Below are 25,173 nucleotides of genomic sequence, written 5' to 3'. Positions count from 1 at the left end.
TACACTTGATAATATTTTATAGTGAGAAGAAATAGCCAGAGGAGGGCTGATCATGTACATGTGACATCACATCTGTTTTGCTTACATACAAATCCATTCTTTCTAAGTTACTCGTCAAAGATGCAGACGGCCTACCTTATTTCCTTCCTTCCGGCCCACGTCCCAGGTGACCCACTGTCGTATGCTGAACTGTCAGCGTGTCTTGCTTTTTAGACGATACCACTTGACATTGGTTATAAGGCCTTCGCCGAACTCCATTCATTAATGGTGTCTGTAAAGGCATGTAGTTAGTGAACTGGTGAGCGTTTTGTCAACTTGCATTAACCATCATGACTGACTAAACATGAATCAATGGGAAACATAATTTCCCCAACCACCACAGCCACACTTTCATGCTTGGAGGAAGGTATCTGTTCCTTCCTTGGCTGAAATCCTTCAGCCTACCATTTTGGCACTAGACTAAATCAGCTACTTTACAACCACCGTCTCAGTCATAAACTTTCCAATACCAATAACTCTTCAAACTATTCAAAGACCATCTTGTGAAGATATCAAGATCTGGCAAGTGGTTCAAGAAAGAGTTTGCTACGCAAGCCTCACTAAAGACCACTGAGCACAAATGGAAGAACGGAACTACACCTACTGGCCAGCAATGCTACTGCCCCTCCAATAACTTTTCTGGAGCATCTTAGAATTTAGGAATCAAGCAGCCAGAGCTGCATCTTCATGCCCGCATATGTGGGAAAATTCCAAAACCTGGATGCTTGTTTTATTGCTAAGATCAACTTGTTTTTATCAACCTGTCATCTTCATTTCTGCTCGTCCTTCACCTTCCCCCAAAACTATTCTCTTAACACCTTCACCCAATCATGCCTTCTGGATTCCAAGATTGTGTTGTCACGTGTGAGAAGTCTGAATCACTAAAAAAACCTTCGCCTGCATGACCTCATCCAGGATATGGTATTTCCATATCTTCATGAAAACTCCATCTATCCTCTCCACTCCCCTAAACCATCTCTGATCATCCTCATCCCACCTCACCCCTGCGGGATCCAAACACACTTCCCACCGCTCTTGAGATGGCTCATAGGATCACCAGTTTTCCTATTTCTTCTGAACAGATGTGACTCTCCTTGCCCAGCTGGGACCTTTGGGGATCAGTGCCTGTTCTCCTGCCCAAACTGCGGAAATGGAAGCTGCATCCCAGTGAGTGGAGAGTGCGTCTGTGAACCTGGATTCTGGGGAGTGAGGTAATATATGGTTCTCAGTTCTAGAGCAGGACTCTGTGGAATATTGTGTGCTCTAAAGGCTAGGACGTGGGTACGAGATATACCGAAAGGCTCATTTCTGCTTTTTGTTTCCGCAGCTGCAACGAAACCTGTCCCCGTGGACTCTTTGGGGTGAATTGCTCCAGTAACTGTGAGTGTCATGGAGCCCCCTGCTCGCCGCACTCTGGACAGTGTGAGTGGGGTAAGTGTTGGATTGGGCTGTTATTTTCAGCACATAACGTCCTTCCTGCACTTTTCAGCTCCTTTGTATTCTTCATATTTTCTGCTAGTATATTTCCATCTGCCCTACCATGGATATTCCACTGGAGACAGCAGTGAGCACTGCAACCACAAACACTGTGCTTGGGAATCAATGGGTTTCTGTGTGAGCAACAACAACTCCTTTGTTTTCTAGGTTCTTAGGAAGGCTGTGACTTGCCTCGCTCCAACCTGCATTCGCTATTTCATTTATTTACATTGTGGCAGAAATAGAGATAAACAACTTGTCACCATGTATTTTTGAGAACCGACAGCTCTGTTTTGGTAACATGAAACATAACTTGGCTGTGTATGTCCCACTACCACTAGCCCATGGTACACAAGAGATGGCAAGGAGTCAGAGGCAATCAGGACAAGCAATCATGAATAGTGGAGTAGAAATCATGAACAGGAACTTATAGATTATTAGCAGGCTCTGCCCTGCTGACTACTAATGTTCTGTTTGCACAGGTAAACATGCACAGGCACCCGAGAATGTACCCAACAGGCACTGACGCAACAAATGCGCTGCTGGGCATAGGACCTAGCACAGGGATGCACAGCAACGTTACAAAAGAAACCCCGTCTCAAGGAAGAAAAGAGGTAACTACCATCTCAGCGCATATGTGGTCTGAAATTCAACAGGGACAAGACTAAAATGCAAACCACAGGACAGAAACGGTAGGAAGAAAAGTGGGTAGGATAAAGATGAGAGTGTAAGTCAAAGGAGTTACAGAAAAAAAGAATGCTGCACATGACAACCATAGTAAACAAGGAAGAAACAAAGTGCAGAGTTTGCAAAGTTTCCAAAGTCCATGCATAAGTAGTTCATCCAGTCCAGGTATTTGCTTTGCATTCTGGGTCTTATAAAGATGCTTACCCCTTTGTTAATATACAATCAAAAAGAGTGGGAACTCAGAAATACTTGGATAGATCAGGAGGCGCCAGGAATGTTTTAAGACACCTTCACCCACTAGAATTCATCATCGGGTGGTCACTTGATGAACCTAGTGTGACTGAGCGGGCTCAGCCTCCTTGTGAGGGAGCACATCTTGAGTCCAAAAATCAGAGCGATTCTTGATCTACACAGGCATTTCTGGGATCCCACTCTTTTTAACTGTCTGTTTACCATTGGACGTTGAGTGGTCATACTCCTAATACTTTTCTCTCCTCCACTGTTCGATTGTTATCTCTTTATTAAACCAGCACTATAAGTTGCAGAATGCAAATCAAGGAATCTGAACTGGGTGAACTACCCATGTATGAACCAGGCGAGTTCTGAAAGTGAGACTTGGAGACATACAGAATGCTGCTCAATGCAAACACGGGTAACACAGGATGCTGCAAAAACAATAACAGAAATTGGGATGTTTCAGGTTCTCAAGGAGGGGTTCACAATACAAACAACCGGAGTATAAAGTAGGAGCTGCAAGAAATGACATTTGCTAAAAAAAACTCTGCAGAAATATATATTCTGTAATACCTCCTTTGTGCTCATAGCCACGCAGAGTCGGACGGATTACAGCAAAGAACAGGACTGAGCTAGTGACAGCACAGAGCAGGTGAGAGAAGTTAAAGTCCCTCCTCCAGCTCTCAGCTTGAAAGAGTACACACAGGCTCCATGTAGCCATTAGAGAATTACTAAATTCTATATGATATGGTTCTGGCATCAGGTTGTGTCAGGACAGCATGAAAAAGAACATGGAAATATGCTTGAGCTGATAACACAGGGCTGAACGTATTATCACATTCACCGAAGAGCTTCTCTTCAGCTCTCAATCTTAGTAAATGTGTACCAGAATGCAGCAGTAGATGTAAATCAAACCCCGGAATAACATGGGGAATGGGTATGGATTCAGATATTATCAGGAGAGCATGTGAATGAATCAAGGAATATAGCAGAAGCTCTAAACGACTGCTCATGATGCAGGCGGATGGACTTCACGTATTGCCACCATGTAGCAAAATGACATGACCTTGACATGCTGAAACAATGCTACTGAATATAAAAGAAGAAATCCTAACATTGCAAGATGATGACCCTGCATCTCCATGCATGCTAGTTATACTGGCCTTCTCTGCATCTTTTAAAATCAAGCTTGGTGTTCAATAGGTTAGCAAAGACCATGGAAAGTGTGGGGCTCTCCATAGTCCTAATGTAGAAGTGTCACACTGCCACACCCTCACTATCACCACAATCATGCATCAAGGGTCATCTCTCTCGTTCAGCTAGAGAACTCTACTAAGTTGCATTATTGACAGCTGCAGCTTCATCTGGTGCATGTGTGCAGATGCAACCCAGCTCCACCTAAACCAGCAGGAAACATTCTCTGAACCAACACCATGTGGTCATTTCTGGAAAGCACATCCACCTCTGGATGTGGACCCATTTGAAAGAATACGTCTTATCTTGGACTACCTCAGGTCATTGATCCACGCTTTTACAAAAGTGTTAAAACCTGCAGGATCTGTTTAATTGCAAACTAAAACTTAACCCTCAAGCTAACACTCCATGGGTACCCTACCAATGCAACAGCTGCTTCCCCCAAAATAACACTGAGCCTTGTGGGCCGAGGTCCTCTTAGATTACTGCAATGCCAGCTACATCAGATTCCAAACAAGCCACTCTCTTCAAGCTATCAACAGCCTAGAACCAGATAGCACTATGACCATATAATGCTTAATGTTAACATCCAACAATGACCACAGATGAAAGATAAATCTCAGTTAGACATAATGTTTTGCTTAAACACTCCAGAACTCTTGGGGTCTTCAAGCCTTCCCTTCTATCTAGTGTAGTGTCAGATGTTGGCTGCCAGTAATCACCTCTTAATTCTCCAAACAAAATATACATGTTTCTGATGGAGAGCCAACCGTGCTAAAGGCATAGCCCTCTGGGACACCTAGTCACAACCCCCAGGGCTCGAAGCAAACTTGTGGTTCAAGAAGGCAAGTGCAGGTGAGCAGCCCGATTTGGGACTCTGACTGCTGTGCCTACTAATAATCTATCAGTGAGAGAGAACGTGCTCCGCGCCTTCACGCCAGTAAAGCTAGGTGCATGCAACGTTGGGAAGTAAAGCACTTCATGTAATCATGTTTTTTAAACTTTGCCAAATGATAAAATGGGGTCCTCTACAATAGTGGGTAAATAGTTCAGTTGCAGTACAGACCTGTGAGCAGGTGGTCACTGCCTGACAACTACACACCCTCCATTCCCTGCCTGCCAGAAGTCCCAACACACTGGGCGATAAGTGGAACATTTTCCTGCAGCTAGTCAGGGTTAGTCCCACTACTCTTGGCTGGCACCCAGCTATGGTGACCCAGATGAAGTGAAACTTTGTCTCTGGAAAAATTGAGCTTTTCTAACAGTACAGCTGATTTGCCAGTTCCAGCTTCAACTAGCCTGTGAGTCTCACCTGCATGTCTCAAGTGGGAGCCACAGATACACTCCTCGACATCGAGTGACGTTATTTGCGAAATGTGTTACTTCATCATTAAAAATCAGTTGGACTCACCTAATTACTCCCTCTCTACTTTGGGCTCTTTAACAGTTGCTTGAGTGAGAAAAGATTACTCCAGCACTTAATGATAGGCTTGTAACTCAGGTACACTAGACACAGACGGTCATTCTGACCGCGGCGGTCGCCGCCCGCCAAGCGGTTCCCGCCGAAAGACCGTGGCGGGCATTCCGGCTTTCCCGCTGTGCCGGCGGGCGACCGCCAGAAGACCGCCGGCCGGCCCAGCGGGACAGCCCCTTCAACAATGAAGCCGGCTCGGAATGGAGCCGGCGGAGTTGAAGGGGTGCGACGGGTGCAGTGGCACCCGTCGCGATTTTCACTGTCTGCTAAGCAGACAGTGAAAATCTTCGTGGGGTCCTGTTAGGGGGCCCCTGCACTGCCCATGCCAGTGGCATGGGCAGTGCAGGGGCCCCCAGGGGGCCCACGGCACCCGTTCCCGCCATCCTGGTTCTGGCGGTGGACACCGCCAGAAACAGGCTGGCGGGAAGGCGGTCGGAATTCCCATGGCGGTGCTGCAAGCAGCGCCTCCATGGCGGATTCCCTGGGCCAGCGGGAAACCGGCGGGAAACCGCCGGCTCCCCTTTTCTGACCGCGGCTTTACCGCCGCGGTCAGAATCGCCAAGGAAGCACCGCCAGCCTGTTGGCGGTGCTTCCGCCGCCCTCCGCCATGGCGGTCATGGACCGCCAAGGTCAGAATGACCCCCACAGTCTTGTGCGTTTATACTGTGCTTCGTGTGCACCGCTGCATTTCTCTGTGCTGTAAATAAGTGTCACCATTACCTAATCTAATAGTACTCAGTGTACTGACCTCAGATAGATAAGAGGTTGGGTTGGCCTTGCCATGATTCAAACATATTATGACTTTGTACCAGCATAAAGCTCAATGTACAGGCAGAGCTGTACATTTTAAAAAGAATACATTCACAGTAAGAAGACAGACGCACCCCATGTCTTGTAGATCTCCGATAAACCCCAAAGTTCATTCTAGTGGGTTGAAAATTCCAGCACGATGACCCAAAATGTATGCCTGTCGAAGACTTATGCTAAGTACACTGGTTTATAACTGCAGTGGTTTCGCTCTGCTCTCTGTCCTTTGATGACCACGCTGGAGCTCCATGTGACCATGAGTGGGGATCGTCACTGCAGTCAGTGAATGCTTACAGTGTATCTTGAGGTATAACATATGCCCCAACTCCCAGACACTTGTCTCTGCTTCGAGAAAAGGTTTCACACATCTTTCACACCTAATTCCGCCCGAGGACAGGCTGGGCAGTTGTTGGAGAGCTGCCTCCAGTAGTTTCAAACAGGGTAAAGGTAACTTTCTAAAGCTCCACTTCACACATAATGAAATTCCGACTTTAGGTTTACATTACATTTATTCTGCAGCTGGCAAAAGTCAAAAGTTAAAGATTAAAGTGTATAATCTATACTTTGACTTTCCCTAAACGCCATTGTAGGAAGTTGGCTCTGTATGCACTATTTCAAAGTAAGGAATAGTATGCACAGAGTCCAAGGGTTCCCCTTAGAGGTAAGATAGTGGCAAAAAGAGATAATTCTAATGCTCTATTTTGTAATAGTGTGGGCGAGCAGTAGGCTTATCAAAGGAGTAGTGTTAAGCATTTGTTGTACATACACACAGGCAATAAATGAGGAACACACACTCAGAGACAATTCCAGGCCAATAGGTTTTTGGATATGAAAAATATCTTTTCTTAGTTTATTTTAAGAACCACAGGTTCAAATTCTACATGTAATACTTTGCATGAAAGGTATTGCAGGTAAGTACTTTAGGAACTTTGAATAATCACAATAGCATATATACTTTTCAAATAAAACATATAGCTATTTTAAAACTAGACAGTGCGATTTTCACAGTTCCTAGGGGAGGTAAGTAATTGTTAGTTCTTGCAGGTAAGTAAACCACCTACGGGGTTCAAGTTTGGGTCCAAGGTAGCCCACCGTTGGGGGTTCAGAGCAATCCCAAAGTTACCACACCAGCAGCTCAGTGCCGGTCAGGTGCAGAGTTCAAAGTGGTGCCCAAAACACATAGGCTAAAATGGAGAAGGGGGTGCCCCGGTTCCAGTCTGCCAGCAGGTAAGTACCTGCGTCTTCGGAGGGCAGACCAGGGGGGTTTTGTAGGGCACCGGGGGGGACACAAGTTAGCACAGAAAGTACACCCTCAGCAGCACGGGGGCGGCCGGGTGCAGTGTACAAACACACGTCGGGTTTTCAATTGGAATCAATGGGAGACCAAGGGGTCTCTTCAGCGATGCAGGCAGGCAAGGGTGGGGGCTCCTCGGGGTAGCCACCACCTGGGCAAGGGAGAGGGCCTCCTGGGGGTCACTCCTGCACTGGAGTTCCGATCTTTCAGGTCCTGGGGGCTGCAGGTGCAGGGTCTTTTACAGGCGTCGGGATCTGGGAGTCAGGCAGTCGCGGTCAGGGGGAGCCTCGGGATTCCCTCTGCAGGCGTCGCTGTGGGGGCTCAGGGGGGGCAACTCTGGCTACTCACGGTCTCGTAGTCGCCGGGGAGTCCTCCCTGAAGTGTTTGTTCTCCACAAGTCGAGCCGGGGGCGTCGGGTGCAGAGTTGCAAGTCTCACGCTTCTTTCGGGAAATGCAGTTGTCTTGAAGTTGCTTCTTTGGAAACAAAGTTGCAGTCTTTGGTGAACAGGGCCGCTGTTCTCAGGAGTTTCTTGGTCCTTCTAGAGCAGGGCAGTCCTCTGAGGATTCAGAGGTCGCTGGTCCTGGGGAAAGCGTCGCTGGAGCAGTTTCTTCAGAAGAGGGGGAGACAGGCCGGTAGAGCTGGGGCCAAAGCAGTTGGTGTCTCCGTCTTCTCTGCAGGGTTTTTCAGCTCAGCAGTCCTCTTCGTCTTAGGTTGCAGGAATCTGAGTTCCTAGGTTCAGGGGAGCCCCTAAATACAGAATTTAGGGGTGTGTTTAGGTCAGGGAGGGCAGTAGCCAATGGCTACTAGCCCTGAGGGTGGCTACACCCTCTTTGTGCCTCCTCCCAAGGGGAGGGGGTCACATTCCTTTCCCTATTGGGGGGATCCTCCATCCGCAAGATGGAGGATTCCTAAAAGTCAGAGTCACTTCAGCTCAGGTTGCCTTAGGGGCTGTCCTGACTGGTCAGTGACTCCTCCTTGTTTTTCTCATTATCTCCTCCGGCCTTGCCGCCAAAAGTGGGGCCGTGGCCGGAGGGGGCGGGCAACTCCACTAGCTGGAATGCCCTGAGGTGCAGTAACAAAGGGGGTGAGCCTTTGAGGCTCACCGCCAGGTGTTACAGCTCCTGCCAGGGGGAGGTGATAAGCATCTCCACCCAGTGCAGGCTTTGTTACTAGCCACAGAGTGACAAAGGCACTCTCCCCATGTGGCCAGCAACATGTCTCGAGTGTGGCAGGCTGCTAAAACCAGTCAGCCTACATGGGTAGTTGGTTAAAGTTTCAGGGGGCACCGCTAAGGTGCCCTCTGGGGTGTATTTTACAATAAAATGTACAGTGGCATCAGTGTGCATTTATTGTGCTGAGAAGTTTGATACCAAACTTCCCAGTTTTCAGTGTAGCCATTATGGTGCTGTGGAGTTCGTGTTTGACAGACTCCCAGACCATATACTCTTATGGCTACCCTGCACTTACAATGTCTAAGGTTTGGCTTAGACACTGTAGGGGCACAGTGCTCATGCACTGGTGCCCTCACCTATGGTATAGTGCACCCTGCCTTAGGGCTGTAAGGCCTGCTAGAGGGGTGACTTATCTATACTGCATATGCAGTGTGAGGTTGGCATGGCACCCTGGGGGGAGTGCCATGTCGACTTACTCGTTTTGTCCTCACCAGCACACACAAGCTGGCAAGCAGTGTGTCTGTGCTGAGTGAGGGGTCCCCAGGGTGGCATAAGATATGCTGCAGCCCTTAGAGACCTTCCCTGGCATCAGGGCCCTTGGTACCAGGGGTACCAATGACAAGGGACTTACCTGGATGCCCGGGTGTGCCAATTGTGTAAACAAAAGTACAGGTTAGGGAAAGAACACTGGTGCTGGGGCCTGGTTAGCAGGCCTCAGCACACTTTCAAATCAAAACATAGCATCAGCAAAGGAAAAAAGTCAGGGGGTAACCATGCCAAGGAGGCATTTCCTTACACAACCCCCTCCTCCCCCCCCCCCCCAAACGAAAGAGGATGAGACTAACCTTTCCCAAGAGAGTCTTCATTTTCTAAGTGGAAGAACCTGGAAAGGCCATCTGCATTGGCATGGGCAGTCCCAGGTCTGTGTTCCACTATAAAGTCCATTTTCACCTTTCATTTGCATCAGCCATCTGAGAGGTCTGTGGTCAGTTTGAACTACAAAGTGAGTACCTAAGAGGTATGGTCTCAGCTTCTTCAGGGACCAAACCACAGCAAAGGCCTCCCTCTCAATGGCACTCCAACACTGCTCCCTGGGGAGTAACCTCCTGCTAATGAAAGCAACAGGCTGGTCAAGGCCATCTTCATTTGTTTGGGACAAAACTGCCCCTATCCCATGTTCAGAGGCATCTGTCTGCACAATGAACTGCTTGGAGTAATCTGGAGCTTTTAGAACTGGTGCTGTGCACATTGCTTGTTTCAGGGTGTCAAAGGCCTGTTGGCATTCTACAGTCCAGTTTACCTTCTTGGGCATTTTCTTTGAGGTGAGTTCTGTGAGGGCTGTCACTATGGATCCATATCCCTTCACAAACCTCCTGTAATACCCAGTCAAGCCAAGGAATGCCCTGACTTGAGACTGGTTTTTTGGAGCTGTTCAGTCCAGAATAGTCTGGATCTTAGGATGGAGTGGCTGAACTTGGCCTCCACCTACAAGGTGTCCCAAGTAAACCACAGTTCCCTGCCCTATCTGGCATTTGGATGCCTTGATAGAGAGGCCTGCTGATTGCAGAGCCCTCAAAACCTTCTTCTGGTGGACCAGGTGATCCTGCCAGTTGGAGCTAAAGACAGCAATATCGTCAAGATAGGCTGCACTAAAGGACTCCAAGCTAGCAAGGACTTGATTCACCAACCTTTGGAAGGTGGCAGGGGCATTCTTTAAACCAAAGGGCATAACAGTAAACTGATAATGCCCATCAGGTGTGGAGAATGCTGTCTTTTCTTTTGCTCCAGGTGCCATTTTGATTTGCCAGTACCCTGCTGTCAAGTCAAAGGTACTTAAGAATTTGGCAGCACCTAATTTGTCAATCAGTTCATCAGCCCTAGGAATGGGATGGGCATCTGTCTTGGTGACAGAATTAAGTCCTCTGTAGTCCACACAAAACCTCATCTCTCTCTTTCCATCTTTGGTGTGAGGTTTGGGGACTAAGACCACTGGGTTAGCCCAGGGGCTGTCAGAGTGCTCAATGACTCCCAATTCCAGCATCTTGTGGACTTCCACTTTGATGCTTTCCTTAAGTTGGTCAGACTGTCTGAATATTTTGTTTTTGACAGGCATGCTGTCTCCCGTGTCCACATCATGGGTACACAGGTGTGGCTGACCAGGGGTTAGGGAAAAGAGCTCAGCAAACTGTTACAGGACCTTCCTACAATCAGATTGCTGTTGGCTAGAGAGGGTGTCTGAATAGATCACTCCATCTACTGAACCATCTTTAGGGTTTGATGAGAGGAGATCAGGGAGAGGTTCACTCTCAGCTTCCTGGTCCTCATCTGTTACCATCAACAGATTCACATCAGCCCTATCATGGAAGAGCTTGAGGCGGTTCACATGGATCACCCTCTTTGGGCTCCTGCTAGTGCCTAGGTCCACCAGGTAGGTGACCTGACTCTTCTTCTCTAGCACTGGGTAAGGGCCACTCCATTTGTCCTGAAGTGCCCTGGGAGCCACAGGCTCCAAAACCCAGACTTTCTGCCCTGGTTGAAATTCAACCATTGCAGCCTTTTGGTCATACCAAAACTTCTGGAGCTGTTGGCTGGCCTCAAGGTTTTTACTTGCCATTTCCATGTACTCTGCCATCCTTGAATATAGGCCAAGTACATAGTCCACTATGTCTTGTTTAGGCTCATGAAGAGGTCTCTCCCAGCCTTCTTTCACAAGAGCTAGTGGTCCCCTTACAGGGTGGCCAAACAGAAGTTCAAAGGGTGAGAACCCTACTCCCTTCTGAGGCACCTCTCTGTAAGCGAAGAGCAGACATGGCAAGAGGACATCCCATCTCCTATTGAGTTTTTCAGGGAGCCCCATGATCATGCCTTTTATTGTCTTGTTGAATCTCTCAACAAGGCCATTAGTTTGTGGATGATAGGGTGTAGTGAATTTATAAGTCACTCCACACTCATTCCACATGTGTTTCAGGTATGCTGACATGAAGTTGGTACCTCTGTCAGATACCACCTCCTTAGGGAAACCCACTCTGGTAAAAATACCAATGAGGGCCTTGGCTACTGCAGGGGCAGTAGTCGACCTAAGGGGAATAGCTTCAGGGTATCTAGTAGCATGATCCACTACTACTAGTATGTACATATTCCCTGAGGCTGTGGGAGGTTCAAGTGGACCCACTATGTCCACACCCACTCTTTCAAAGGGGACCCCCAGCACTGGAAGTGGAATGAGGGGGGCCTTTGGATGTCCACCTGTCTTACCACTGGCTTGACAGGTGGTACAGGAGACACAAAACTCCTTAACTTTCTGGGACATGTTGGGCCAGTAGAAGTGGTTGACTAGTCTCTCCCACGTCTTGGTTTGTCCCAAATGCCCAGCAAGAGGAATATCATGGGCTAAGGTCAGTATGAACTCTCTGAACTCCTGAGGCACTACCACTCCTAGTGGCACCATGTTTGGGATCTCTTGCCTCAGTGTACAGGAGTCCATCTTCCCAATAGACCCTATGTGTTCCAGTTTTCTTGCCATTGGACTCTTCAGCAGCTTACTGCCTAAGGCCTTCAAGAGAGGGACAGGTTTCTTGCCCCTTACACAACTGCTCCCTTGAGGGTCCCCCTGGGCCTAAGAGTTCAACCTGATAAGGGTCTAACTCCATAGGCTCAGTTCCCACAGAGGGCAGAACTTCTTCCTGAGAAGAGAGGTTCTCTTTTTGCTGTTGTGTTGCAGCTGGTTTCCCAGTTGTCTCTCCTTTCCTCTTGGTAGGCTGGGCCCTTTTTCCAGACTCCAGCTCTACTTTTTCACCCTGAGCCTTGCACTGTGCCCTTGTCTTGACACACACCAGTTCAGGGATACCCAGCATGGCTGCATGGGTTTTCAGTTCTACCTCAGCCCATGCTGAGGACTCCAGGTCATTTCCAAGCAAACAGTCTACTGGGATATTTGAGGAGACCACCACCTGTTTCAGGCCATTGACCCCTCCCCACTCTAAAGTTACCATAGCCATGGGATGTACTTTAGTTTGATTATCAGCATTGGTGACTGGATAAGTTTGTCCAGCCAGGTATTGACCAGGGGAAACCAGTTTCTCTGTCACCATGGTGACACTGGCACCTGTATCCCTCAAGCCTTCTACACTTGTCCCATTAATTAAGAGCTGCTGCCTGTATTTTTGCATATTAGGGGGCCAGGCAGCCAGTGTGGCTAAATCCACCCCACCCTCAGAGACTAATGTAGCTTTAGTGTGACACCTGATTTGCTCTGGGCACACTATTGATCCCACTTGGAGACTAGCCATTCCAGTGTTAGCTGGAGTGGAGTTGGAAGTGGTACTTTTCTTGGGACAGGCCTTGTCTCCAGTTTGGTGTCCAGGCTGATTACAGCTACGACACCAGGCCTTTTTGGGATCAAAGTTTTTACCCTTGTACCCAAAATTGTTTTGTGAAGAGGCTCTGGGCCCACCCTCCTGTGCAGGTTTTTGGGGGCCTGAAGAAGACTCTTTACTATTTTTGTTTTTGGATGTCTCAACACTCTTCCCCTGGGGAGGCTTTGTGACCCCTTTCTTTTGGTCACCCCCTGTGGAAGTCTTGGTCACCCTAGTCTTGACCCAGTGGTCCGCCTTCTTTCCCAATTCTTGGGGAGTAATTGGTTCTAGGTCTACCAGATGCTGATGCAGTTTATCATTTGAACAATTACTCAATAGGTGTTCTTTCACAAATAAATTGTACAGCCCATCATAATCATTAACACCACTGCCTTGAATCCAACCATCCAGTGTTTTCACTGAGTAGTCCACAAAATCAACCCAGGTCTGGCTCGAGGTTTTTTTAGCCCCCCCTGGATCTAATTCTATACTCCTCAGTGGAGAATCCAAAGCCCTCAATCAGGGTTCCCTTCATGAGGTCATAAGATTCTGCATCTTTTCCAGAGAGTGTCAGGAGTCTATCCCTACACTTTTCAGTGAACATTTCCCAAAGGAGAGCACCCCAGTGAGATCTGCTTACTTTTCTGGTTACACAAGCCCTCTCAAAAGCTGTGAACCATTTGTTGATGTCATCACCATCTTCATATTTAGTTACAATCCCTTTAGGGATTTTCAACATGTCAGGAGAATCTCTGACCCTATTTATGTTGCTGTCACCATTGATGGGACCTAGGCCCATCTCTTGTCTTTCCCTTTCTATGGCTAGGATCTGTCTTTCCAAAGCCAATCTTTTGGCCATCCTGGCTAACAGGAGGTCCTCTTCACTGAGGCTATCCTCAGTGATTTCAGAGGTGCTGGCCCCTCCTGTGAGGGAGGCAGCATCTCTGACTAGTATATTTGGAGACAGGGCTTGAGGGGGCCTGTTCTCCCTATGTAGGACTGGAGGGGGGGGAGTCTCCTCCAGGTCACTATCATCATCCTCTCGGTTGTCATCCTCAGAGGGGTTGGCTTTTTCAAACCCTGCCAAAAGCTCCTGGAGCTGTTGTTTGGAGGGTCTTGAGCCAATTGTGATTTTCTTTAGTTTGCAGAGTGACCTTAGCTCCCTCATCTTAAGATGGAGGTAAGGTGTGAGGTTGAGTTCCTCCACATTCACATCTGCACTAGACATTATGGGGGTCATTCCGACCCCGGGCGGAGACCGCCAAAAGACCGTACCGTGGTCAAATGACCGCGGCGGTCATTTTGACTTTCCCGCTGGGCAGGCGGGTGACCGCCAAAAGGCCGCCCGCCCGCCCAGCGGGAAAGCCCCAGCAACGATGAAGCCGGCTCCGAATGGAGCCGGCGGAGTTGCTGGTGTGCGACGGGTGCTTTGCAGACACTGAAAATCTTAATGGGGCCCTGTTAGGGGGCCCCTGCAGTGCCCATGCCAGTGGCATGGGCACTGCAGGGGCCCCCAGGGGCCCCATGACACCCGTTCCCGCCAGCCTCTTCCTGGCGGTGTAAACCACCAGGAACAGGCTGGCGGGAAGGGGGTCGGAATCCCCATGGCGGTGCTGCTTGCAGCGCCGCCGTGGAGGATTCCCTGGGGCAGGGGAAAACCGGCGGGAAACCGCCGGTTTCCCTTTCTGACCGCGGCTTTACCGCCACGGTCAGAATTGCCCCTGAAGCACCGCCAGCCTGTTGGCGGTGCTTCCTCCGTCCCCGGCCCTGGCGGTCCATGACCGCCAGGGTCGGAATGACCCCCTATGTTTCTAAAAGTTGGAATACTTTTTAAGAATCTAAAACTAGTTCTAGAATCTAATTCAAACTTTCACAAAACTTTTAAACTGTAAAAGAAATGCTAAACAGGGACTAACACAAGGCCCTAGCAGGACTTTTAAGAATTTAGAAAAATAGTTCAAATTGCAAAAATCAATTTCGAATGACAATTTTTGGAATTTGTCGTGTGATCAGGTATTGGCTGAGTAGTCCAGCAAATGTAAAGTCTTGTACCCCACCGCTGATCCACCAATGTAGGAAGTTGGCTCTGTATGCACTATTTCAAAGTAAGGAATAGTATGCACAGAGTCCAAGGGTTCCCCTTAGAGGTAAGATAGTGGCAAAAAGAGATAATTCTAATGCTCTATTTTGTGGTAGTGTGGTCGAGCAGTAGGCTTATCAAAGGAGTAGTGTTAAGCATTTGTTGTACATACACACAGGCAATAAATGAGGAACACACTCAGAGACAATTCCAGGCCAATAGGTTTTTGTATAGAAAAATATATTTTCTTAGTTTATTTTAAGAACCACAGGTTCAAATTCTACATGTAATACTTTGCATGAAAGGTATTGCAGGTAAGTACTTTAGGAACTTTGAATAATCACAATAGCTTATATACTTTTCAAATAAAACACATATAGCAATTTTAAAACTAGACACAGTGCAATTTTCACAGTTCCTAGGGGAGGTAAGTAATTGTTAGTTCTTGCAGGTAAGTAAACCACCTACGGGGTTCAAGTTTGGGTCCAAGGTAGCCCACCGTTGGGGGTTCAGAGCAATCCCAAAGTTACCACACCAGCAGCTCAGGGCCGGTCAGGTGCAGAGTTCAAAGTGGTGCCCAAAACACATAGGCTTCCACATAGGTTCCAGTCTGCCAGCAGGTAAGTACCCGCGTCTTCGGAGGGCAGACCAGGGGGGTTTTGTAGGGCACCGGGGGGGACACAAGTTAGCACAGAAAGTACACCCTCAGCAGCACGGGGGCGGCCGGGTGCAGTGTGCAAACACACGTCGGGTTTTCAATTGGAATCAATGGGAGACCAAGGGGTCTCTTCAGCGATGCAGGCAGGCAAGGGGGGCTCCTCGGGGTAGCCACCACCTGGGCAAGGGAGAGGGCCTCCTGGGGTTCACTCCTGCACTGGAGTTCCGATCTTTCAGGTCCTGGGGGCTGCGGGTGCAGGGTCTTTTCCAGGCGTCGGGATCTGGGAGTCAGGCAGTCGCGGTCAGGGGGAGCCTCGGGATTCCCTCTGCAGGCGTCGCTGTGGGGGCTCAGGGGGGGCAACTCTGGCTACTCATGGTCTCGTAGTCGCCGGGTGAACAGGGCCGCTGTTCTCAGGAGTTTCTTGGTCCTTCTAGAGCAGGGCAGTCCTCTGAGGATTCAGAAGTCGCTGGTCCTGGGGAAAGCGTTGCTGGAGCAGTTTCTTCAGAAGGGGGGGAGACAGGCCGGTAGAGCTGGGGCCAAAGAAGTTGGTGTCTCCGTCTTCTCTGCAGGGTTTTTCAGCTCAGCAGTCCTCTTCGTCTTAGGTTGCAGGAATCTGAGTTCCTAGGTTCAGGGGAGCCCCTAAATACAGAATTTAGGGGTGTGTTTAGGTCAGGGAGGGCAGTAGCCAATGGCTACTAGCCCTGAGGGTGGCTACACCCTCTTTGTGCCTCCTCCAAAGGGGAGGGGGTCACATTCCTATCCCTATTGGGGGGATCCTCCATCCGCAAGATGGAGGATTCCTAAAAGTAAGAGTCACTTCAGCTCAGGTTGCCTTAGGGGCTGTCCTGACTGGTCAGTGACTCCTCCTTGTTTTTCTCATTATCTCCTCCGGCCTTGCCGCCAAAAGTGGGGCCATGGCCGGAAGGGGCGTGCAACTCCACTAGCTGGAATGCCCTGAGGTGAAGTAACAAAGGGAGGTGAGCCTTTGAGGCTCACCGCCAGGTGTTACAGCTCCTGCCAGGGGGAGGTGATAAGCATCTCCACCCAGTGCAGGCTTTGTTACTAGCCACAGAGTGACAAAGGCACCCTCCCCATATGGCCAGCAACATGTCTCGAGTGTGGCAGGCTGCTAAAACCAGTCAGCCTACACGGGTAGTTGGTTAAAGTTTCAGGGGGCACCTCTAAGGTGCCCTCTGGGGTGTATTTTACAATAAAATGTACAGTGGCATCAGTGTGCATTTATTGTGCTGAGAAGTTTGATACCAAACTTCCCAGTTTTCAGTGTAGCCATTATGGTGCTGTGGAGTTCGTGTTTGACAGACTCCCAGACCATATACTCTTATGGCTACCCTGCACTTACAATGTCTAAGGTTTGGCTTAGACACTGTAGGGGCACAGTGCTCATGCACTGGTGCCCTCACCTATGGTTTAGTGCACCCTGCCTTAGGGCTGTAAGGCCTGCTAGAGGGGTGACTTATCTATACTGCATAGGCAGTGTGAGGTTGGCATGGCACCCTGAGGGGAGTGCCATGTCGACTTACTCGTTTTGTCCTCACCAGCACACACAAGCTGGCAAGCAGTGTGTCTGTGCTGAGTGAGGGGTCCCCAGGGTGGCATAAGATATGCTGCAGCCCTTAGAGACCTTCCCTGGCATCAGGGCCCTTGGTACCAGGGGTACCAGTTACAAGGGACTTACCTGGATGCCAGGGTGTGCCAATTGTGTAAACAAAAGTACAGGTTAGGGAAAGAACACTGGTGCTGGGGCCTGGTTAGCAGGCCTCAGCACACTTTCAAATCAAAACATAGCATCAGCAAAGGCAAAAAGTCAGGGGGTAACCATGCCAAGGAGGCATTTCCTTACAGCCATCTACAGCCTGATGGGTGACAATGTCATTTTGGGTCTCATCTCTGGGGGCACATGCCATTTCACATGTCAACCATGTTCCAATATTATGCACCCAACCTTGTGGACAGCATGGTGGGCTTAAGGGTAACTTATTGAATGTTCAAAACCAGGTATTCTTATCTGTCAAAAGGGTGACTTTGACAGGTTTGTGCAGCGAGGTTCAAGCTACTGTTGTCAGGACACACATATTAGACCTGAAGCCATGTTTCACTGCCTGCCAGTGTAGTGGATGGCACAGTAGGTGCTGCTGACCACAAGTGACAATTAACTTTCCATGCCAGGTGTATATTTCTGCACCATATATTATGGGCTTACAGGAAAGTTAAATATATCAATCAGGTTTTAAGCCAATTTGACATGCATTAAGGGTTAGAGCACTTACACTGGGCACTGGATAGCAGTGTCTGAGTGTTAGAGTTCAAGAGCACCGGCAGGTGAGTCCAAAAAACTGAAAAACCGGGGGTGACCTTTGAACAATCATGTTATTTATAGAGCACAATTGTAGCAAAGTGGCACTATTATGTGGTATGACTGGGGAGTCCTACCATGTAATACTAGCACGTTACCCAGAACTGGACCTTGGGTTTACACTAGTAAACCTTTGTTAGTACTGATAGAGAGGCAAAGAGCAGTCAGGATACTTGGCGGAACATGTGTAAAGTATTTCACAACACCCACATGGACGATAAGTAAATGGCACAACTTAAAAGAAATCCAACACCAATTTAGTACAGTAAAGCACAATTTCATCTTAATTTAGACACCAAAATGAACTTTATATCTTACATACAACCGGATCTATGAATTTTTAAACAATTGAAAAATAGAGTACTTTTAATGGTCAAAGAACTATCATTGAAGTAAATAGGGAAAATTACAGTGTACAATTTGGTCACCTGTGGAGTGAGCTCCAGGGGATCTACTTTGAGCTAAGGTCTAGCGGGTCCTTAGACCAAGCCTCAACAGTCAGTTTCTAGTGACCTTGCCCTGGACGTCTGGGTGCAGAGGTGCTCTGGCTGTCCTTGGTGCTGACGGTATCCGAGGGCTTTGTCAAAATTGCAGCACTTGACAAAGGGACACTTCAGGGTGGACTCACACTCTATCCTTGGAAAGTAGAGGCCTTTCGGGTCCAAGGACCTGTATTCCACAGCTGGAACTTTAGCACCACATCCGGAGGCAGAGGTGGCCTTACAGCTGTCAATCACAGGGCTGGTTGTGCCAAAGATGCTTTGCTGCTACTCTCGAAGTCGCCTCCGTCAGGATGCAGCATCTCAAGAGTGAGGTCATTGCCGATGTCAGTCACTAAGCTGGGAACTACTCTGGAGTTGGTGATGTCCGAGAAACCATTGGTTACCGGGCTGGCGACAGACAAGCCTTGGCAGCAGCAAAAGTAGTCCATGGTTACTTCGTTGCCTGGAGGTTGTCCGAAAGGGAGTAGCAGCTCAAAACTTGGTGAGAGCCTCTCTACCACTCACAGAGTGCAGGTCACTGACTTTCTTTGGTGTCACTCAAGAGGGGCCCGATGGGTTGCACTTCTTGTGACGCAGAATTACAATTCTTCTGCAAGTTGCAGGTGACTGGTTCCACCATCAGCGGAGTCTGCTTTAATTTCTGGCATCCACTGGAGTCCCTCATGCTGGGAGCAAGGAGTTTTCGCCATGGACACACGTCGATCACACAGTTCCAGTATATGGCCTTCTCAGGGCATTTAAATGTCCTATCTTTGCACAGTGGCAGAGTTCCAAGTCCTGCTGTCAGTGACGGCATCTTCTTTGTGCCTCTTCTTGGATTCAAAGTCAGAACTGAGGTTCTGGCACCATGGGAGCCCCTTAAATCCTGGTTTAGGGGGCGTTAAGGGTGTGGGGAACAGTGGCCAGTGGGCTACTGGTCCCTGTGGCTAGTCCGCCCCTGAAGTGACGATTTCCTGTGGGACTATGTCACTTTTCTACCCAGAACCCACTATTCCTAAGGTTTGCAAACATGGCAGAACCTTTCCTTGACTGTACAGACCTCTTAGCCCACCCTAAAGGTGTGTCTAGCGTTTTGGAGTTGTATGCCTCCTGAATAACTAATTTCCCCTCCTGCCAGCCTGGACAGGGCAGGAAGGGCTTTGTTTTTAAGTGGAGGACAAGAGATTACATATCAAGGCTGGTGAAAGCTTTTGAGGCTCACTCCCTTGATCACTGTAAACACTAGCCCTCTTGGAAGGGCGGAGATGTGACCTCAGTCCTGCCTAGGCCCTTTGTCTCCATTCTGGGGAAAGTGTTAGTATGACAAGCAGGAGGAAAGACTCTTGTCTTTGCAGCAAATTGCTCAGGAAAGCCCACCTAGGCAGGGGAAAGCTGGTATCTTGGTGGGCATCCACTAAGGACACCCCCATGGTACATGCTCGTTAATCCTGGGCATGAGAATCATGCTCAGGGTTTGAAAGCACAGTGTTTGACACCAAACAAGGGGAAAATCGGTCAGGCCATCATCGAGCTGGACACCTGGGGTCTGCCAAGTTGTCAGCCCATATTATCCTATGGACTATTGTACTCCAGACACTTAAACGTAGCAATTTGGCACTTGCGGTAGCATTGGGTTATAAATGCTGCCACAGGGCATATATGCTCGGGCATATATGTCCACACTCATAACACAGTGCATCCTGCCTCCTGGCCTGCCTTAGGGGTGACTGGCCTGTGCTGTGGCAGTGAATGGACTATGCCTGCACTTGGTGTGGGCAGAGTCTAACTCGAGCAGAGAAGCTGCTGGTGTAGGCTGACATGGCAGCTCCGCAGGCTTTGCTTCTACTTGGGTCACACAGGTTGGCACCCTCCGTGCTGCAGCCCTTGTGACCCCTTTACCATCCCTGCCCTGGGTACCACTAGTACCATTTACTAGGGCCTTACATGGATGGTAAAGTCTTTGCCAATTGGATTTACCAAGCCGCAGTACTTTTTTAGGGGAAGAGCAATGGGGCCTGGTTAGCAGGTTCCAGTGCACTATCTGAGTCAAAGACCAGTATCTAGCAGTTCATATTGGGGGAACAAGTGGGGGCATCTGCAGAGAAGCCCAGTTTGCTACAACAATGTTCACCAAAATAAAGGTTTCTTTGCCAAATTACTAAATTAACAATCAGTATAAAAATACTTGCACCATACATTGAGCTATAAAGGTAATACACAATGGCAAATCCAATTGCTGTTGCATGCATTTGAGTCCAGGCTAATACTTTAAAACTGCCAGCTCCAGTAAACAAAAACCCTCAATGCATCTAGATCATAAAGAATTTAATGCATGACAATTCACAGTACTTTTGAGATGTAACATAGTGCCTTCTGCATTTTAATGCAAACACTCCATAAGAGGCAGAATGATGCATCAATCAGCTAGTAGCTTGACATGATAGACAATTACTACTCTGGGTGGAGCCAAAGCTACCTTTATACATACTTTAAGGATTTAGGGTCTGGTTTAGAACTTGGCGGACTGGTTACTCTGTTAACTGTGACAGATACCTGATCTTCTGAAATCTAAATCCCATTCTATCCTATGGGAATTAGATTTCGGCGGACAGGATATCTGTCACTATTGTGACGGAGTAACCGTCTGCCGAGTTCTAGATCAGGCCCTTAGTCACAATACACAGCTGTGCCATCAAGCCAGACCTAATAAGTAATGTGAAGGAGCTGAGAAGTGAGTATGTTCTATTCAGGTTTTTATGGCTCATATAATGGGCAGGCCTATTTACTTTTTTAATTAAACTTTCTCTGTGGTGTATTCATATACAAGTTGAAAACATGGCTGTTTCTTTGATAACTGCACCACTCCACATTTCGGCAACAGTGTCTAGAAAACAGTTGCATCCTCTAGTACAATCCTCCGCTTACAGCAGGAGAGCAATGAAGGGCTAACCTATGGTTTGCCATGGCATTATATAGTTATGTACTTGCATAAATAACAGTTATGGCCCGCAGTAATACTAAGATCATAATATGCAGCAGTCAGCAGCAAATTGTAACTTATACCTTTTACATTCACATAAGACATACGTGCTACGAGGGTTGCCCATCACCAGCTCCGCACAGCCAAAACAAACAGATATCACCAAATGAACAGACATGGAATAGCTAAAGAGATCTATCATACACTGCTAGGCAATTTAGAGATTTGGAGAACTTTAATGTAGTCCACCACTGCAGGTCCTAGAAATCTATATACTCTGACCACTTTTTACAACAGCACTCAGATATAGGATGATGATAACAATTTCCACCCCAACAGATCTCTCCACTTCTCATTCCCACCAACCTTACCAGCTAGGACCACAACTATTTACAAAACCGGACTAGACAACACAGTGCAGTAACCAGCTAAGTTGACTATAATCTTGGAAATACCATCAAGGGACCTACAGAGCTGTTCACCGATACCTGTAGACTGAAATCTATAAAACTATGCATCTGCCTTTTACACTTCATCATTCACCACACTGCTATGAGCTGTGTCCCATAACATCATAACAGGACCTCGATGGTCATCACACTCAACATGGGAACATTTGTCATATAGGATCAAAACAAAGACAACATGCTTCCAACCCCACACTCTACAATGGTGTAACATGCTACCCATGTAGACAAGCTCTGTGTAAATGCTGCATTATAATACAATACAGCCTGGAAGTTCATGATGCTCAGAGGTTGAGCTAAAATTGCAAAACCCGCTCCTCATAACCTACCACCCAAAAGTACTTGAATGGGCAATGTCAACAAAATACAAGCTTTGGCAAAGCTAATTGGTCTCACCAATTAAATAATTATTAGCTTACAGCTCTTTTAGCCACTTTGTACTGCGGTAAGGCTGCCAATAACCCTACACCAACTAAGGAAGGGGGTGTACTCGATGCACTTCCTGATCTCCAGATAGGACAGAATCCTATGGCCTCTCCTGGACCCCAGGCCGCTCAACAAATTCATCATGTTGGAGCACTTTCATATGACAACTTTGCAGGAGGTCATGTCATCCGACAAGGACACTTTACGATCTCATTAGACCTCAAGAATGCCTACTTCCACGTCCCCATCAATCCCACCCATCACTGGTACCTCTGGTTTGTGGTGTTGTGTAGCCATTTTAGTTTAGCTCCATGCATGGTATTTTAGCACACTAGGCTTGCCGCTGTGCAATTTAACCTAGATGTATTTTATTTAACTTCATTTATTATTTTGACAAAAGCCACATTTGCGTCTTGTTTTATTTGTCTCTACCTAGCTGTTCTCTGCTTAGACCAGCACTGTGTTCTTAAACAAGCACTCTGTGCTTCTCTCAAGGCTGCAGTGAGATAGGTTGCCGGTAAAATGTGGTAACGCTTTGTCTCTGGTATTCATAGAAATATACACATCCCTACGTAGGCACATTTTCTCAGAACATCAGCTGTTTTATTATAAAAACACTTCCCTGTCCCATACAAGTTAGAGGGAGATTCCAGCCAGATGACCACGTCTGTATGCTAATTGCTGAACACTTCGCTACAGCTGCTTATGCAGACTTCAGGCCTTTCCTCAGGTATGGGGGATGATGTCTTCCCAGGGGAACCTGAAGGGCAGAACTAGAGCTTAACATGTTGTGCTCTACTATAGCATAGGTAGGAATTAGTCTATTGACTCTAGTGACAATATGGCAGCGTTATTTCTAAGCTTCACTCTCCTTGTCACAATTTCAATCCTGTCATGCTTTATCGTCCTGGTTATTGCAGTACATGCTTTATTATCTAAGATGCAGTTGCTTCATTAAACCTTATTGAAACATATACTGCCTCTGTTTGTCATTGTATATGTGAGAGTAATGTAACTGAGAGAAACGGACGAGATCTGAGTGACCACGATTTCCCTGTGGAGTCAATTGTGTCAAGCGCTCTGCTGCCCAATCATCCCTGCTCTTGTGTACAGATGAGGCACTGCTAGTTAGGTGGAGAAAAACCCGGATTGGGGCGACAGGTGTCACCTGCAGTGGGTTAAGACTCAGTCTCCCACACTGCAGGCGATTCTGCCTCTCAAATCCAGTAGTCTCATTAGAATAATGAGAGCCTACGCGACAGTGGTAAATGAACAGCACTACTAGATTACGGTGCTGCTCTTTGGATTACAACTGCATCTAAGATCTTTACCAAGTGTGTAGGTGTTGTGGCCACCCACCTTAGAAGAGGGAGCTGATGAAGAGTGGCAGCAGGAAACAATGCCCAGCACACACTAAGACATGACTCAATCTTCTGCACCATGTAGGGTTTATAGTAAATGTAAAGAAATCTCATCTACAACCTCTGCAGATCCAACCATTTTTAGGATCAGTCCTAAATGCTTTCCTGAGTAAGTTTTACTCCAACCAGCAGCGGGTGATGGCATTCCAATAAATGCTGCCTCTTTTTCAGCCGACTCACCCATTACCAGTAAGAACTGTAAGGAGAAATGCTTGGAATGATGGCATCATGCATAGCAATTGTTCTATATGCCGGATTAAATATGTGCCTCTTACAACAGTGCCTTCCCGGCCAGTGGTCATAAGTGGAGGGTGAGTTGGAAGACCTTGTGTTGGTAAAGGCACTTTCTGCATTTATGAAAAATCAACAACCTGTTGATAGGTAAGCCTTTCTTAGACCCTCTTCCACACGTGGCCATAATTACTGACACATTTCTCATAGGACAGGCCACACATCTAGGCAACATAACTGTGCAGGGTATATGGACCCCTCTTCAGTAGAGCAGGCACATCAACTACCGGGAGTTACTAGTTATTTCCTCAAGCTCAAATACTTTTAAGTGGTTATACAGGGCAAGTTAGCAATTTTGAATACAGACATGATGGCAATGCATTACATACAAAAAGGGGACACCCATTCCCTCCTGCTATCTACCCTGGGTCATCAGATTTGACATTGGGCAATTTGTCACAAAATACAGCTCCTTGCAGAACACCTCTCATGGATAGACAATGACTTTGCAGACCTTCTAAGCAGGACACATCAACAAATCCATGAATGGTAACTCCACTTTCAAGTCTTACATCAGTCCATCTTTTTTCCACTTATGAAAACGCTAAATGCCCAAACCTCTCCTCCAGGTACCCTCACACAGAGTCCATGGGCAGTGCACTATGGATGAACTGGTAAGGGAATTTTTCCTATGCTCTTCTACCTCTCCCACTTATCCCATACATTGTAAGTAAGACAAGCTAGTCTCCTTGACCCTCGCTCCCATGGCACCAGCATAGGCCAGACAGCCATTGTACTCACTGTTTCTAGAGATGTATAGTAGCCCTCATGAGGCTGGACCTTCTGAGTCAACACCAGGGAATAATCAGCCACCCATACTCCATACACTTAAACTTAGCAATTTGGGACTTGGGGTCTTAGAATTCAGATATTTAAACCTCCGAGAGGAGAGTATGGTTATATTACGTGAAACACGTAGCGCTACCACTCGTGCATGCTGTGCTGCAAAGTGGAAGCTCTTTGTCCATTACTACCTCAGAAATAAACTTTGTATAATTTCCTACCTTTTAGAACTACAGAAGTCAAGGCTAGCATATATGTCTATACACCTTAACTTAGCAGCTGCAGCCACATCCTTGCTGAACAGGGAATGCTTATCCCTTTTTTAGAATCCTGGTAGTTAAATCTTTTATAGAGGGTGTTTAAAGGACCATATCTCCTAGAACACCCCTTGTACCCACTTGGAACTTAAATGTAAATTACTAGGCTCATTGGACCACCTTTTGAACCTCTACATTCAGAGGAAATTCAGTTCCTTTAA

General features: G+C 47.6%; 1 protein-coding gene across 4 annotated transcripts in view; it reads left to right on the top strand.

Moving 5' to 3' along the window:
- Positions 1 to 25,173, top strand: part of SCARF1 (scavenger receptor class F member 1) — a 241,283-nt gene that overhangs the window by 102,003 nt on the left and 114,107 nt on the right. For 3 of the 4 annotated variants that reach the window (XM_069226115.1, XM_069226111.1, XM_069226114.1), the window contains 2 exons: positions 1,122 to 1,250; positions 1,367 to 1,470. In XM_069226115.1, coding sequence (XP_069082216.1) covers positions 1,122 to 1,250; positions 1,367 to 1,470 — 233 coding nt within the window. The remainder of the gene's footprint in view (positions 1 to 1,121; positions 1,251 to 1,366; positions 1,471 to 25,173) is intronic. The other variant, XM_069226113.1, reaches the window with a different exon arrangement.

Source organism: Pleurodeles waltl, chromosome 3_1 (assembly GCF_031143425.1).
Source record: "Pleurodeles waltl isolate 20211129_DDA chromosome 3_1, aPleWal1.hap1.20221129, whole genome shotgun sequence".
NCBI classification, from domain to species: Eukaryota; Metazoa; Chordata; class Amphibia; order Caudata; family Salamandridae; genus Pleurodeles; species Pleurodeles waltl.
The sequence above is the reverse complement of the archived record's forward strand: the minus strand, read 5'-3'. Positions and strand labels throughout refer to the sequence as shown.